Here is a 15,093-nt window from a genome sequence, read left to right on the forward strand (position 1 = left end):
TTAAAGGATATTTTTTATGATTTTTTTTTTAAAAAAAAATTCTATGTATTGTTTTGTTTGCATATATATCTGTGTGAGGGCACTAGAGTTATAGGCAGTTGTGAGCTTCCGTGAGAATTGAACCTGGGACTTCAGAAAGAGCATCTAGTGCTAAGACTGAGCTGTGTTAAAATTGAAAGGAGGATCTGGAGATACAGCACAGTGATAGAGCTGCTTACCTAGCAAACTTGAAGCAGTGAACCTAGCCTCCCCCATCACCACCATCACCACACACACACACACGCACACACAAGTTACAGTAATTGCTTAACCATTGTAATGAATTGAGTAGATCGATTTTTTTCCTCCTAGAAATAACAACAGTGATACTTAGAGGGCCTGTTCTGTGTTGATATCTCATCTATAGGCAGTTGAGAGCTCACACATGTCCAAGACCATGTAGTTAAAATTACTGAGGTAGGTTCAAACATCTTTAAAAGTATCTTTAAAAAGTGATTTTAAAGGTATGTGAATAAAGGTTAATTGCTGTGTTCATGGTGCTTAGTTCTGTAGAGAACACAGAAGTTAATCCAGCATTGTATGGATCACATTGTATTTGGTAGCAGAAGAGCACAGATGTTGTCATGTTTATTCTATGCTTGATTTTGTGCTGTTTCTTTATTTGTGCTACCCTTGTTTCATATATGAGTCTATGATCCCCTTGAGGCAAATGAATTTTTACCAACATTTTGTAGATGAAAAGTTTGAACTTCAGAGTGGTCAGTGAATTTGTGTTAGAGTCAGGCTGAATTCTCAGATGTTGATTTTGAAATCTATACTCTAACCCCGCCCCTACATTACCACCCCTTACTCTACATTTACAGGGAAATCTTAGTGTACTAAGAAGTAGAAAGTAGTGTGCAAAATTAGCGGTGCTGTGGGCTTCAAGGTAACATTCCTGTTTTCAAGTGTGTTGCCTTCTATAAGATTCATAAGCTGTTCATAGCCTGGGAAGGCAGATGGCGCAGGGTCTGATGTTAGGTCAGAATGGGAGGAGACAGGGCAGTAATGAAAAGGGTTTTGAAGAGCCACAAGGTCGGGACAAGTAACTCAGTGGTTCCCTGAGGAAAGGAGGAGCACAGAAGAACGTTATGTAGTTGTTTTGTTCTTTGAATAATTGACATAATATTACTGAAAATAATAAAGAACTAATGATGTGGAAGCTATGGTTATGAATTATTTTGTGGATTTTAATGACTATGACTCTAAAATGGAAAAGGCTAAGGGGTAAATGTGATGTTTTTCCTCCATGACTTTTGACTTGGGCTGAATTTTATAGACTTTAAAGCCAAAAACATATACTAAAATCCAAATTCTGCCGCTAAATCTAAAGTTTCCAGAATTGGAATTCTGAAGTAGTTTTAATATAGGTACAAAATCTGTAGAATCGTTTGGCGTGTGGGCCAGAACTGTTGAACAAAACCTTCATCCTGGTAATTCCACTTTTTGGGCTTTGATTTATTTTTTTGTTTTGGTTTTGTTCGTTTGTTTTAATACACTCACTGGTGAAGTGACCTGTGCACATTTTTATGAATTGTATCATTATTGATGACTACTAAAGATTAGAAACAACGTGTAAATGGAGCAGTTAGGGGATCTTCAAGGTGAATTATAGTGAGGTTCTATTTGGTTGATAACAATAGTAAGGTAATTAATTCTAAGGGTAGAAAAAGCTAGATCATAAATTTAGTTCATCAAGAAAGGGATCATTTCTGAAAGGTACAGAAAAAGTTGAAAAGAATTGTTTCTCTGGGAGGGAAACTAGAGCACTGATGTCAAAATAAGAGAATTTTGTTTGTTTCTTGCTTTAAAAAAAACGAATTTTGCAGTCTGGAGAGATGGCTCAGTGGTTAAGCGCACTTGTTGCTCTCAAAGAGGACTTACTTAGGTTTGCTTCCCAGCTTATACATGGTGGCTCACAACTCTAACTTTCAGATACTCACGGTATGTGTGTAAATATATAAATCTGAGACTGAGGCAACTGCATCTCTATGAGTACAAGACCAGCTAGGTCTACATAGCAAGCTCCTGAGCCACCTGGGGCTGCATAATGAAGCCCTGTCTCAAAAAAAGAAAAAGAAAGAAAGAAAAGAAGAAGAAAAAAAGCTTTGCCCTATAGTGTGCATGAAGGCTTTCCCGGAAGTGTTGGCCTTGATTCGGCTCCCCTGCTAGTATTATACGCCTGCACCACCATGCTTGGCTTGTACAATGATTTTAGCTGTGTGTGTACACATTGTTCATACATATATAGATAGTGAGTTTCCTTATTTTTAAATTACCTTTAAAAAAAAGTAATTTAAAAACCAGGGGGACTTCAACAGAGGGGAGTTAGAAAAAAATAAAGAAATGATGGTACTCGCTTTTAATCTTAACAAAGGCAAGTGAATCTCTGAGCCCAGGGCCCAGGCTAGCCAGGGATATACAGTGAGACCTTGTATCAAAACAAAATATTTCTAAAGAGTGCCATCTTCAGACCTATTAAATCAGAATCTACATTTAAATAAGCTCCCTGGGTGTCTTAGAAAGCATTCTCAAGCCTGAGAAACAGTGTCTTGGATTAACCACCTAAGGCTGTCTTTTAGCTTGCTTGAATGTTGCATTTCAGCCTCTGTTCTTTAGGTGACACTGAGTAATGCCACAGACTTGTTGAGTGCTTCGTGAAGTTGAGGTCTTGGCTGAGCGCTGTAATTTAGTGCTCCGAGCAGCATTTTCCAAAGTGTGTACTAAGCCAGGGATATGTATTTTACAAGGACTAATATTCACAAAAGGGTTCTCTGGTCAAATCAGCTTGGGAAACAATGGACTAAATACACATGAACAGTTTAGTCATTGCAGGACTGTTCAAAGATTTGACCAAGGAATCCTTTTTTTTTCTAGGACTATCTCTCAGGTCTTTTGGTCGGTGGAACACACTTTGAGAAATGCCTGGTTTAGAGGAAACAGCACCACTGGCTTTGGAATCCTTGGCAAGTTACCTAACTTCTCTGAATGTTAATGTTTCTAACCTTAATCTGTGGACATTACTTGCCTTGGTGGTGGTGTGAAGAATAAATGAGGTATATGAGAACATTTAGCTTAAAACTTGGCACCTCATACTCGTCCAATTGGTAGTTGTTAATATTGTATAGGTCAGTTATTGCATTTTCTTGAATTTATTTACTCTTACGGTTGATTTTACTTTTCTTTACTGGACTTATTAGTAAGTGAGGGGGGAGATGAATAAATAATTTAAAAATATTAAAAGTTTAATTAATAAGTTTGTTTAGAATAAAGCTAATTATAGAAATTGTTAGTTTTATTTTTCTCTTGCTTCTGTTAGAGGAGTCTAGAGACTAGAATAAATACTCACTTATAGCAACTCCCAGTTTAGTAACAGGCAAACTGGAGGTGGAGGCAGGCAGGAAGGAGAATCAGGAGTCAAAGGTCATCTTCAGCTGTGTAGTGAGCTTAAGGCCAGCCTGAGCTCCATCAGACTGTCTCAGAAGAAAAAAGACAAAAGCAACGAAGAAAGATGAGAGGTGTCATCACCACTCTGGCATGTGGTATATTGTCATACTATTGCATTTTTCCTTTCTTCTAGTTAACAAATTGATTGCACAAGAAGGACCTTCCTTTCTACAAATGCGAATCAAACATTTGTTGAAATCTAACTGCATCCCCCAAGCCACTGCTTTATCAAAACTGTGTGCAGAGTCTAAAGAACTTTCCCAGGTGTCATGTTTTCAGCAAGCCTATGTCACATGCTTATGTTCCATGCTTCCCAGCGAAGAGGCTATCCAGGAGGTGAGTACATTAGGTAACTCTTCAGTCTTGCTACAGATGCAAGGTTAAGTACAGACATTGCATCATTTGTTTCCTCTTGTCAGAGTGAAAGCCAGGATTCATCTTTTAGGCTGTGAAAAATCATGCTTTAGCTATATGTTTAACTGTTCTTCAGATTAAATATGAAGTTAGTTATGGGTGTAGGTGGTTTTTTATAGAAGGGGACTCAGAATGTACAAATGGTGTTTACAGGTGTTGGAGTGATGGTCTATTCTGGAATCTTTAGATGTGAAAACAGCTTTTCTTCTTACAGTACTAATCTTACTGAATTTGGGCAAATAATAAATAATAGGTCAAGAAATAATCCAAGAGAGTGGGACTTAGTTTCAATTTAGCAGTTTGTGTGTTTACCTCTATGACACACAAATGCAGAATTCTAAATTCAATTCTGTGAGTTGTGCTTTAATAATAATTAACTGGTCAAACAGGATGCCATGGAACATAATGTAAATATACATGGTTGAGTCTTTAAAAGCTATTTTATGTTCCATCATTTTTAATGAATCTGAATCAGTTTTCTTAGATAATTTATAATTAGTTCTCTCCAAATTTTTAATAAATCACACAGAAAAATAGGAATGCTTAGCCTTTACTCTGCTGCCAGTTCAGATTTGACCCATGAATTCTTACTTCTACACTGAAGCATCTTTCTTTGTTTATAATTGTGCATGTGTGATGTATTTTTGTGAGCATTTATGCCATGACACTCATGTGGGTGCCAATTTTGGCGTTCTTTCCTTCACCTGGGTTCCAGGGAGCTCAGATCATAGGATTGTGTGGCAGGTGCCTTTCCCTGCTGAGCCAGCTGCCAGCCCTGTCCTAAAGAAAGTTAGTTAGTAAATTAGTTAGTTAGCTTCTTTCTTTCTTTCTTTCTTTCTTCCTTCCTTTCTTTCTTTCTTTCTTTCTTTCTTTCTTTCTTTCTTTCTTTCTTTCTATTTTATGTGCCTTCTTGTGAGGGTGTTGGGTCCCCTAGAAGTAGGATTACAGACAGTTGTGGGTTGTCATGCTCAGAATTGAACCCCAGTTTTCTTGAAGAGCAGCCATTGTTCTTAACCTTTGAACCATCTCTTCAGCCCCTAAAGTTGCTTGATAAATGTAGGTATCTCAAAGATCAGATTCCCTAATAGTTCCTAAATTTAAAAATTTTACCTCTCTCCTGTTCTCTTCGCTTCATTCTCTTTATTCTATGGACTTTGCCAGCACCAACCAGAATGTATTGTTCACGTTTTCACCCTGCCTCATCCCCATCATATAATCCTCTCCATACTCTGCTTCTTGGTAGTCAGTTGCTGTTTGTGGTGTATACTCCTCATGTCCTCTGTTGTTCTTGTCCTTAATTGTATCTGTTTGACTACCTTCAGTCTTTACCTCCTCTGTTAGATTTACCAGCATCCACAGGGTCAGCCAGGTTGAGAAAAGCCTGCCTCCTAATTTCCCTTTCCATCAGTTGTACTATATGTACCGTAGTCTGCTTACTACCTCGCTGTCTTAGGAAATCTCTCTCTCTGAAACCTGTTGGAGAGGAGCTTCTCCTGTTCTGTAGAAACTGAGGTACTTTGAAGAGATTTTCTGTAAGCGCCTTCTGAATGTCTGTTCATCTCTGTGACTATGAATACACACCTCTTTTATTATTAGAGATAGAATACTTCTTCGGACTAACTTCTTGTGTACCAGAGCTCATCCACTCTTTGCCGTCCTGGTGGATAATCCGATAGTTCTTCTCTATTCTATTAGAAATCTTTTGTGCCCACTTCCTCTTACAGTGACAATCTAATTTCTTGCCTGGCTTACTCAGCCTCACCTTAGCGAGAGGATAACAGGTATGTACCACTATGGCTGGTTTTGTGGTACTCAGTACTAAACCAAAGGCTTCATGCTAGGCGAACATGATACAAACTGAACTACACTCTAAGTCCTATCACCTTATATTTTCAGTATGAATTCACTCTGGAATATTTTTCTCCCCTTAGGACATTCGTGTTTATTCTTTCTCAGTCTCTTCACCCCTAGTCTCCCTGACTGAGTTTCATATAGCTTGGGTTGGCCTTGAACTCTTGGTCCTCCTGGCTCCAGCTTCAGTGCTAGGGTCACAGGTGTGTTCTACCAAACCCAGTTTTACTCAGTACTGATGGAGGTCAGACACAGGGCTTTGTATATGCTAGGCAAACACTCTACCAATTGAACTAGCTGTATTCCCTAGTACCACCTCTCCCGCGCCTTGAGCTTGTGATTCTCCTGCTACCCCATCCAGCTATGACTTTTCCATTTCCCTTTTTGAAACAGGATCTCTCTATGTAGCCCCTGCCAACTTGGAATTCAACAAAGATCCACCTGCCTCTGCCTCCCCAGTACTAGGATTAAAGACACAGGCTACCACTCCCAGCCCTGACTATGACAGTCTAATACAACATTGAGTCCCAACCAGTCACATCACTGAATGAATCAGTGATGCTTTTTGAGGTTTTTTTTTCCCCCCCGTCACTAGTCTGTCTCCTTGACTTTGGTTTGTTTTGGTTTTTCGAGACAGGGTTTCTCTAGCTTTGGAGCCTGTTCTGGAACTAGTTCTTGTAGACCAGGCTGACCTCGAACTCACAGAGTTCTCTCTGCCTCCCAAGTGCTGGGATCAAAGGTGTACACTGCCACCGCCTGCCTGTCACCTTGACTTTTACTCCTGGGGTTTTTACTTGTCTTCTTGAGGTCCATACACTTTGACTTCCTAACTCTTAGTGATTGTGCCTTCTCAGTTTGGCTGTGCTTTCCCTTGGTTAAGTCTTTCCCTGTTGAGTCTTCTCTTTTTTCTGAACTTCTTTTATGGTCCCATATAGTCTAAAGGTTTTAGATCCCAACTGTGATCTGAATCCCAAATGTCTTTTCTCTACCATAGTCTTCTCTCTAAACCTAGCCCTCATTACCATTCCAGCTTATATAATTAGTATCTCAGATCTAACATGCCCATAACTAAGTTTCTGATATTACTATTAGGACCTTGATTGCCTTTATGATTTTCTGAGCTTTAGTTTTTAGTTTTCAGTTTTGAGACAGGTTATTACTGTTGCCCAGGCTGGTCTTTGGAGCTCATTGTAGCTCATCCTGGCCACCAGTTCACAATACTCTGGCCTCCACATCCCTAGTGAGGGGATTGCAGAGGCATGTCACCATAACTTGTCTTGAGCTTGCTTTTAAATCGGAAAAGGAAGAAAGTATATTTCAGTGTTAAGCATTTGCCTAATATTGACCAAGGCCTCTGGACTGATTCTCAGTATAGCTAGAAGTAAACCAGTGAGTGAAGTTAGTTGTCTTTCATTTATATATGGAGGCTCTCTATTGAAGGTGGAAAGACTCAATGAATACATAGCTCCTTGTAGATGAGGCATGCTGTATACTTTATCAAATTTCACCTCTCTGACAAAGCTCCCTTTTGTTGATAAGGAAAGGGAAGTTTCAATTAAGAAATATGTTGGATACTATAAAGTTAAACTAGTTAATAATGCTGGAGTTTAAACCAAGTTAGGGGTACTGTTAGTAGTACTATATTGAAAATATAAGGTGATGGGACTTAGAGTGTAGTTCAGTTTGTATCATGTTCGCCTAGCATGAAGCCTTTGGTTTAGTACTGAGTACCACAAAACAGCCATAGTGGTACATACCTGTTATCCTCTCGCTAGGGTGAGGCTGAGGCAGAAAGATAGATTTAAGATCATTCTCTTCTTCAACAGGTTTGAGGACAGCTTGGTATGCACGAGAGCCTGTATAATAGTAATAACAACAACAATAATAATAATATATTTATTGATCTTGTTGATCTATATCTGATAGTTCATTTCAGATACACGTGGGGAATTGGAGAGGCAAGGATGAATATCAGAAATTCTGAACTGTTGTGTGCAGTTTCACTCATAGCCTCTGTATTTCATTATGCAGAAGTAGCCAGAAAAATTTCTTGCTCAGAACCATCCAATAATTTTCCATTTTCCTCATAATAAATCCAGAAACCTTTATTTTATTTGATGGCCATGGTCTATTTTTCTGACTATCTTGCACAACTTAATGCTCACTGCTCTTAAGCTACCTTGTCTCTCCAGTTTAAAAGCAAGCCAATGTCATCTTGCCATAGAGCTTGCAAGTCACCCTCATGGTTTACCTTCTTGTCCCATATTACCCATCACGGTGCTATATGAGGCAATGCCCGAGAGACTGCTCAGATGGTCCCCAGATGGCTGGTGGGCAGAGGCACTTGCCTACCTCATACTGTGGTGGGAAGAGAGAACCAACTCATAAAAGTTGTCTTCTAATCTCCACATGTGCTCCAGACTGCACACACACACATTACAAAGAAATTTTAAATAAAGTTCATACCCCGTATTCCCTCTTCTACTCCATTTTCAGTAAATACCTGCTATAATGCGGTGCTGTCAAACCAGCTTCTCTTTGTTTGACTCCTGTACCGGTGCCTGGGTCAGTAGTTATCTGAAGTGGCTAAACTGACCTGTGACTTGTAATCCAAGACCCATTTCTGTTTCCCGGCTGTCCAGAACTGAATAATCAGTCACACAGAAACTGTATTAATTACTACACTGTTTGGCCAGTGGCTTAGGGCATTCCTAGCTAGCTAGCTCTTACATCTTAAATTAACATTTCTATTAATCTGTATATCGCCACAAGGCTGTGGCTTACTGGTAATGTTCTGACATATTTCTTCTTCAGTAGCTACATGACAAGCCCTCAGCTCCACCTACTCTCTATCTCTGCTCACATTTCCCGCCTGGCTTTACTCTGCTAAGCCATTGGCCAAAACAGCTTTATTCACCAACCTTTAAAAGCAACACATCCCACATCATCTCGTAGTTCGTTATGTCTTGCTTCTTGAGCAGCTACATGGTGTCTGCCTGACTCTGCCTTCTTTCCTCTTCTGTCTTTGCTTGGTTTTCCCATCTTGTTATATTCTGCCCTGCCATAGGCCAAAGCAGCTTCTTTATTAAACAATGGTAATAAAACATTTCCCTAGCATACACAGGGAACTCCCACATCAGTGACTCATGTCTTATGGCCCTGTTGGGAGAAGCTTTTCAACCACATTGTTGAAATTTAAAGTGTTTCTTACAGGACTGACTCCCATCAACCTTCCTACCGACTTCTGGTCTTTGTTGTTACTGTTAGCATTTACATACTCTTTATCCTGGAATGTTGCTTAGCAATATCCCAGTGGGGGCAGTGTAACCTATTAACCTATTTCATAGTCTCTTATATCTGGGAAGATTGTCTGGTGTATAGTATGTGGATAGTGAGAGAGTGTTGGTCATCGTTGTTTTGAGCTGTGGTTCCCTAGACTGTCCCAGATGGCATACAAACATGTAACAGCTGTTTGGTGCTGTGGGCACCTGAATATAGTTTTCCTAAATGAAAACTCCTCAATGACTTTTTACATGTTTTAATTAATTGGGCATTATGGTCATAAATCAAAGGCCTAACTACTTCAACACCATTTGTCTTTTCGTACTTCCCACTACAACTTTTAAGGTACTGACTTTTTTTTTTTCTTTGTTTTGTTTTGTTTTGTTTTTTCAAGACAGGGTTTCTCTGTGGTTTTTGGAGCCTGTCCTGGAACTAGCTCTTGTAGACCAGGCTGGTCTCGAACTCACAGAGATCCGCCTGCCTCTGCCTCCCGAGTGCTGGGATTAAAGGCGTGCGCCACCACCGCCCGGCTCTGACTTTTTTTTTAAGTGCTGTGTTGTATGGGCCTCCCTGCCCCCCAATCTTTAAAATGTTTTTGAAGAATTTATTTGTCCGTGAGCGCGCACACGTGCGTGCACATGTGTGTGTGTATGCGTATGCGTGCATGAACTTACACATTTGAGCATGACCAGCTCATATATATACATACACACATATATGTATACATATATGTGTGTATGTATATATATGTATGTATAGCCTAATTGGTGAGTTGCTGAGCCATGAGAGACCCAGTCTCAAAAGAGGTTGGTCGTACTCATGAGGATGACACCCAAAGTTGTTCTCCGACCTGTACGTGGACACATTTAAAAGAATCAATTCTGACATACCATAGACACAACAAATATAGACTCTATATAATAAAGAATTCTTTGGATCTAGCATGCAGTACTATTAAGAAGACAAGATGCCAGTTTGGGCTATATAACAAGAAATTGTCTTAAGGAAATAGAGGAAAGGGTAGTATTGCCATATACATAGAGATAATTGACCTCGTCTGAGTTCATCTGCATTTTTTTAAACATACAATTGTTTGCGTGTGTGTTTGTGTGTGTGTGTTTGTTTACACTATTGGATAAGTTCAGGACCTGATATTAACTGGAATATTTTGTGTTCAGGAAACATAAAATTAAGAAACAGCCATTAATCTCTATATTTGAAACTTGCCAGAAGAACTCAGAAACAGAAGCAAAAAGTCTAACCTTGGATTTGATTCCTCCTCATTCCATTTCTTTAACCTTGATCATAATTTAAACCTACTTTGATTCTAGCATTGTATTAAGCATTGGCAAATGCAGAAGAGGATATAGCATGTTTGCCAGATGCTAACTATTAGGCTACTGCTGTGCTCAGAACAAAAGTAGGTATGGAAACTATCCGTGTATAACAAAACTGCTGCCTGAGTTGAAGTAAGGGTAGATTGGTGGATAGCTGTGTTAAGAACAGCTGGCTAGTACTAAGACATAGCAATTAACTTGTGCTTTCAGGAACTCACTAGAAAACACCTGTGTAAGCCAGAGCATGTGTGCTAAGGTCTTGTGAGAAATAAGATCTGTTGGTTTGGGGAAAGCAGGTCTTCAGAAATTAATGGTTTAAGCTTAGGTTGGATGAGGTTTAAACAAGTTATGGTAGCTATCATGATATTTTAGGGGAAGTTTACTGAAAGAGTAGTGTATTGGGGTTATGACAAGAGATTGTGAAAAACAACAGCACTCACAGGGCAGAACTAGGGGGTAATATACAGATATGACTTCAAGATACTCAGAATAATAGTATGTGGTGGTGCACACCTATAATCCTAGCACTCTGGAGTTTGAGACCGGTGTGACCTTCTTAAAAAGACACCTCAGATTAGGGATACAACTGGGGAAATGATTCATTTGGTGAAGTGCTGAGGATGTGAATTCAGTCTTCAGAACACAGTTTTTTGTTTTTTTTTAAATGTTTGCCTTAGGATTTTTATTGCTGTTTAGAAACACCTTGGCGACTCTTTTTTTTTTTTTAAACTTTTATTTATTTAACTTTATTATGTTCGTTGGTGTGAAGGTGTCAGATCTCATGGAACTGCATTTTCAGACAGTTGTGAACTGCCATGTGGGTGCTGGGAATCGAACCCGGGTCCTCTGGAAGAGCAGTCAGTGCTCTTAACCGCTGAGCCATCTCTCCAGCCCATCTTGGCGACTCTTAATAAAGAAAACATTTAATTGGGCTGGCTTATAGTTTCAGAGGGTTAGTCCGTTGTCATCATGGTGGGAAACATGGTAACACACAGCAGACATGGTGCTGGAGGAGCCAAGTGTTCTACATCTGGATCCACAGGCAACAGGAAGAGAGGGAGACATTGGGCCTGGATTGAGTATCTGAAACCCCAAAGCCCAATGGCACACTTCCTCCAACAAGGCCACACTTCGTAATGGTGTCACTACCCATCAAATGGATGTTAGTGCACACTTACAATCCTTGCACTGAGGAAGTGGAGATAGGTGGACTCCTGGAGTTTGTTGGTCAGCCAGGGCAAGTCCCAGGCCAGGGAACCAGTCGCAGAAAAAAGGTGGTACTTAATGAGTGAGTGACACTGGAGGATTGTTCTCTAGCCTTCCGTATGCCTGCATATACCCCAAAGAGGCACATAAAGCTTGAGACATGAGGGTGCTGGCCCTGTGCTGCTGAGATGACAGAGGAGTGGAGAAGCCAGGAAGGTCCAGGAAGAGTCAGAGCTGTGGGTGGCTGTGGTAATGGTGCCGCAGTTGAACCTTACAGCTGTCAGCTTCGTTTGATCTGTGATCTTTCCTAGTTTACTAATAACAAATTAAGGAACTAGGTTAGAACTGCTGTGCTAAGCTCCTCAAACCAAGTAAGTAAATGGGATTTTTCCTGGAATTACTTAATTGATTCCTTTTGCTAGTTGAGTTTGCCGGGAACTGCTGTGGGAAACAGGTTTGCTGCTGCTCTACAGTGTATCTGAATTGGCAGACTGCTTGATGAAAGGATATGTATGAAAAATGTGTCATTAGGCAGTTTCATCTTTGTTCCAGCATTGAGTGCAGTTACATAATCGGGACAGCATTAACCTACTACCCACCCACATAGGCTATTTAGCTGATACTATCATATGCAGTCTGATTAAACTTTATATGGCATGTGATTGTATCTGTTTTGTGTTTGCTTACCTCAGATAGCGTTGAACATTCTGTGTAATCTAGACTGACTTCAAACTCTCGTTTCTCGGCTTCCTAAATACAATTACTATAGGCATGCTCCAACATTTCCACCTCAGTTTTTGAGTTTTTTTGATGCAGTTACCCTTAGCTCTTGCCTGTCTCTAGCTGCTTTTGTGCTACAGTGGTAGGATGCTTACAGCAGAAACTTGTTTGCTAAAGGCTGCAATTATTGTTTGTCCCCCCTTTCCAAAAACATTCATAGACTCTTAAAATACTGATATTTGTCACCACCATCAGATGACAGTCACCATGACTACAATTAGTCCTCTATACTCTGCCAGTGATGAAATTAAAGCCAATGTGGTAATGTCCCCAAAGCCCTACAGGTATTATGCTAATGATAGTCTGAAGTCAAACTAAAAGGTAGTTCAGCTGGCTCCTTGGTGATTTTTTTTCTACTGTGTGATATATATTCAATAGGTAGATAGAGAATAGCAATGTCTCTCCCTGCCCCTCTTTAACATTGAGAATTGGATCCAAGGGTTTCATACATACTAAGCAAATATGCAGATAAGTAGTTTTAAGTATTTCTTGTAATGTGGACTAATTTGTTAAATTTATTGTCACACAAAATTATTTTAAAAGAAGCTCTGATTTTTTTATCTAGTGATGCTTTATTTTGCAGTCAACAGTAGAATTATAAAGAGCCTTTAGTTTGGAAACTAATGATGACTTGCTGCATGTTCAGTAATTGGTGTTTTTAGTCAGCATATGTTCTAATACAGCATAGTTTTTACTTTTTCAGTTTTCAGGAGAAGAGTTAAATTAACCTGAGCAACAGCTGGGAATAAAAGTTCTTTGTATGTTGGCACCTGTGGGTATCCTAGTAATGGATGTGTGTAATGAGAAACCCCTGTTGGGGACCATTTTGCCAAACAAAATTAAGATTAATTGACTGAGTTATGTGAAAGCCAAAATTCATTGCTGGTACATAGTTAGGCAAATTAGGAACTGAAGGTCTAAAAAAACAATACTTTGGAATCTGGAGTTCAAGGTTGAAACCATTTGTATAGAATTAAATGAGTTGTCGTCATTGGTACTAATAAAGATGTTTTTTAGATTTTTAATGTGTATTTTTAAATGAGTGCTGTGACTGCATGCATGTATGTGCACCACATGCATGTCAGTGCTTGTGGAGGTCAGAAAAGACTGTCACACTCTGGAACTGGAGTTAACAATGATTGTGAGCCACCATGTGGGTACTGGGAGATGAACTTGGGTATTCTGAAATAGCAGCTTATGCTCTCAACTGCTGGTATATTTCTCCAGTCCCTAATTAAAATTTATTAGATTACATGTATTTATTTACTTATTTATTTGTGTGTGTGTGCGCACGTGTGCGCACATATACATTTGTGTGCCTGGCATGTTCCTTGGTACACAGTGTAGAGGTCAGAAGACAACTTCGGGGGTCCATTTTCTCATTCCACCATTTGTGTATGAATGGATTTTTCAATGAAAGTAACAAAGGTCAAGTCTATCTTTCTATATTTTTTTCATTATTAAAAGGGCAAATAGTTGCAAGGACAATGTTTCAAATGTGAAATGCTTATATTTTAAAGAAACAGAAGCCCTACCGACAGAGGTCCTGGGAAAAGTAGTAGCTCAGTGTCGATCTGTAAATTAACTGCATATTTCCTGAGTGTTGTGGTTGGTAGGCACAGTAGCGGTTACTTACCTCTTCTCTTGATGGAGACAAGGAAATGTAAACAGGATCTAATTTACTCAGCAGGCTAACTAGCCCTGTTGGGAATTGGCACCGTCACTAGTATAAATGATAAACAGCAAATACTTTTAAACGGGACCCAATGGGAATTCAGTTTGGGACTAGAAAAGTAAACAGGAGCATAGAAGTTCTAGGTATAGCTTTAGATTAAATATAAATTAAATTAAAACAAAAACAGAACAAGGAGTTGATAGAAAATGTTTAAAAATATGTATGGGTGCCTATAAAATTCTGTTTAATTCTTTTGAGACAAGGTCTTAACTATGGCACTGTGGCTGGCTTTAAAACCTGTATTGATCAGGCTAGCCTTGAACTCATAGAGAGCCAACTGATCAGATTAAAGGCATGAGCCACCACTACTCCTAAATTTAAAATTACAGTCTTTCGGGATTTCCACTGCTCTGTCTCCCAAGTACTAGGATTAAAGGTTTGCTCCCACTGCCCAGCTAAAATTGCAATCTTAATACTTATATTTTTTCCATATGGTCATATGGGGAAATAAGTATAATCAAGAAATACACTAAGATAAAAAAGTTGTGAAGAATTGAAGACTTACCTATTTATGTTTTATAAGTAGAGTTTCTCTAAATAGTTTTTAACCCAGGGCCTCGAGCCTGCTAGGTATTTGAGCTACCACGGGGCTGTGTCCCCAGCCCTAAGCAGTTTTGAAGAGGCGTTTTCCTAGGGCTTGATACATGTCTGTACTTCACTTCTAGGCTCACTTCTGTGGGTTGTCTTCTATGGCTGTTCTTTCATTGGACTGAAGGATTCACTGCAGAGCCAAACATAATGTTTGAGAATCCACCTAGGGGGCTGGAGAGATGGCTCAGTGGTTAAGAGCCTGCTCTTCTGAAGGTCCTGAGTTCAGTTCCCTGCAACCACATGGTGGCTCACAACCATCTGTAATGAGATCTGGTGCCCTCTTCTGGCCTGCAGGCATACATGCAGACAGAATACCGAGAATACTGTATACATGATAGATAGATAGATAGATAGATAGATAGATAGATAGATAGATAGATAGATAGATAGGTAGGTAGGTAGGTAGGTAGG

At 39.5% G+C, this 15,093-nt stretch overlaps 1 protein-coding gene across 1 annotated transcript in view; it reads left to right on the forward strand.

Annotated features, from left to right (window-relative positions):
• Rlf (rearranged L-myc fusion) overlaps positions 1–15,093 on the forward strand; it is a 73,856-nt gene that overhangs the window by 39,946 nt on the left and 18,817 nt on the right. The window contains exon 5 of the mRNA XM_005353309.2: positions 3,620–3,822. Within this exon, the coding sequence (XP_005353366.1) occupies positions 3,620–3,822 (203 nt within the window). The remainder of the gene's footprint in view (positions 1–3,619; positions 3,823–15,093) is intronic.

This window comes from Microtus ochrogaster, chromosome 10 (genome assembly GCF_000317375.1).
Source record: "Microtus ochrogaster isolate Prairie Vole_2 chromosome 10, MicOch1.0, whole genome shotgun sequence".
Taxonomy (NCBI): Eukaryota; Metazoa; Chordata; class Mammalia; order Rodentia; family Cricetidae; genus Microtus; species Microtus ochrogaster.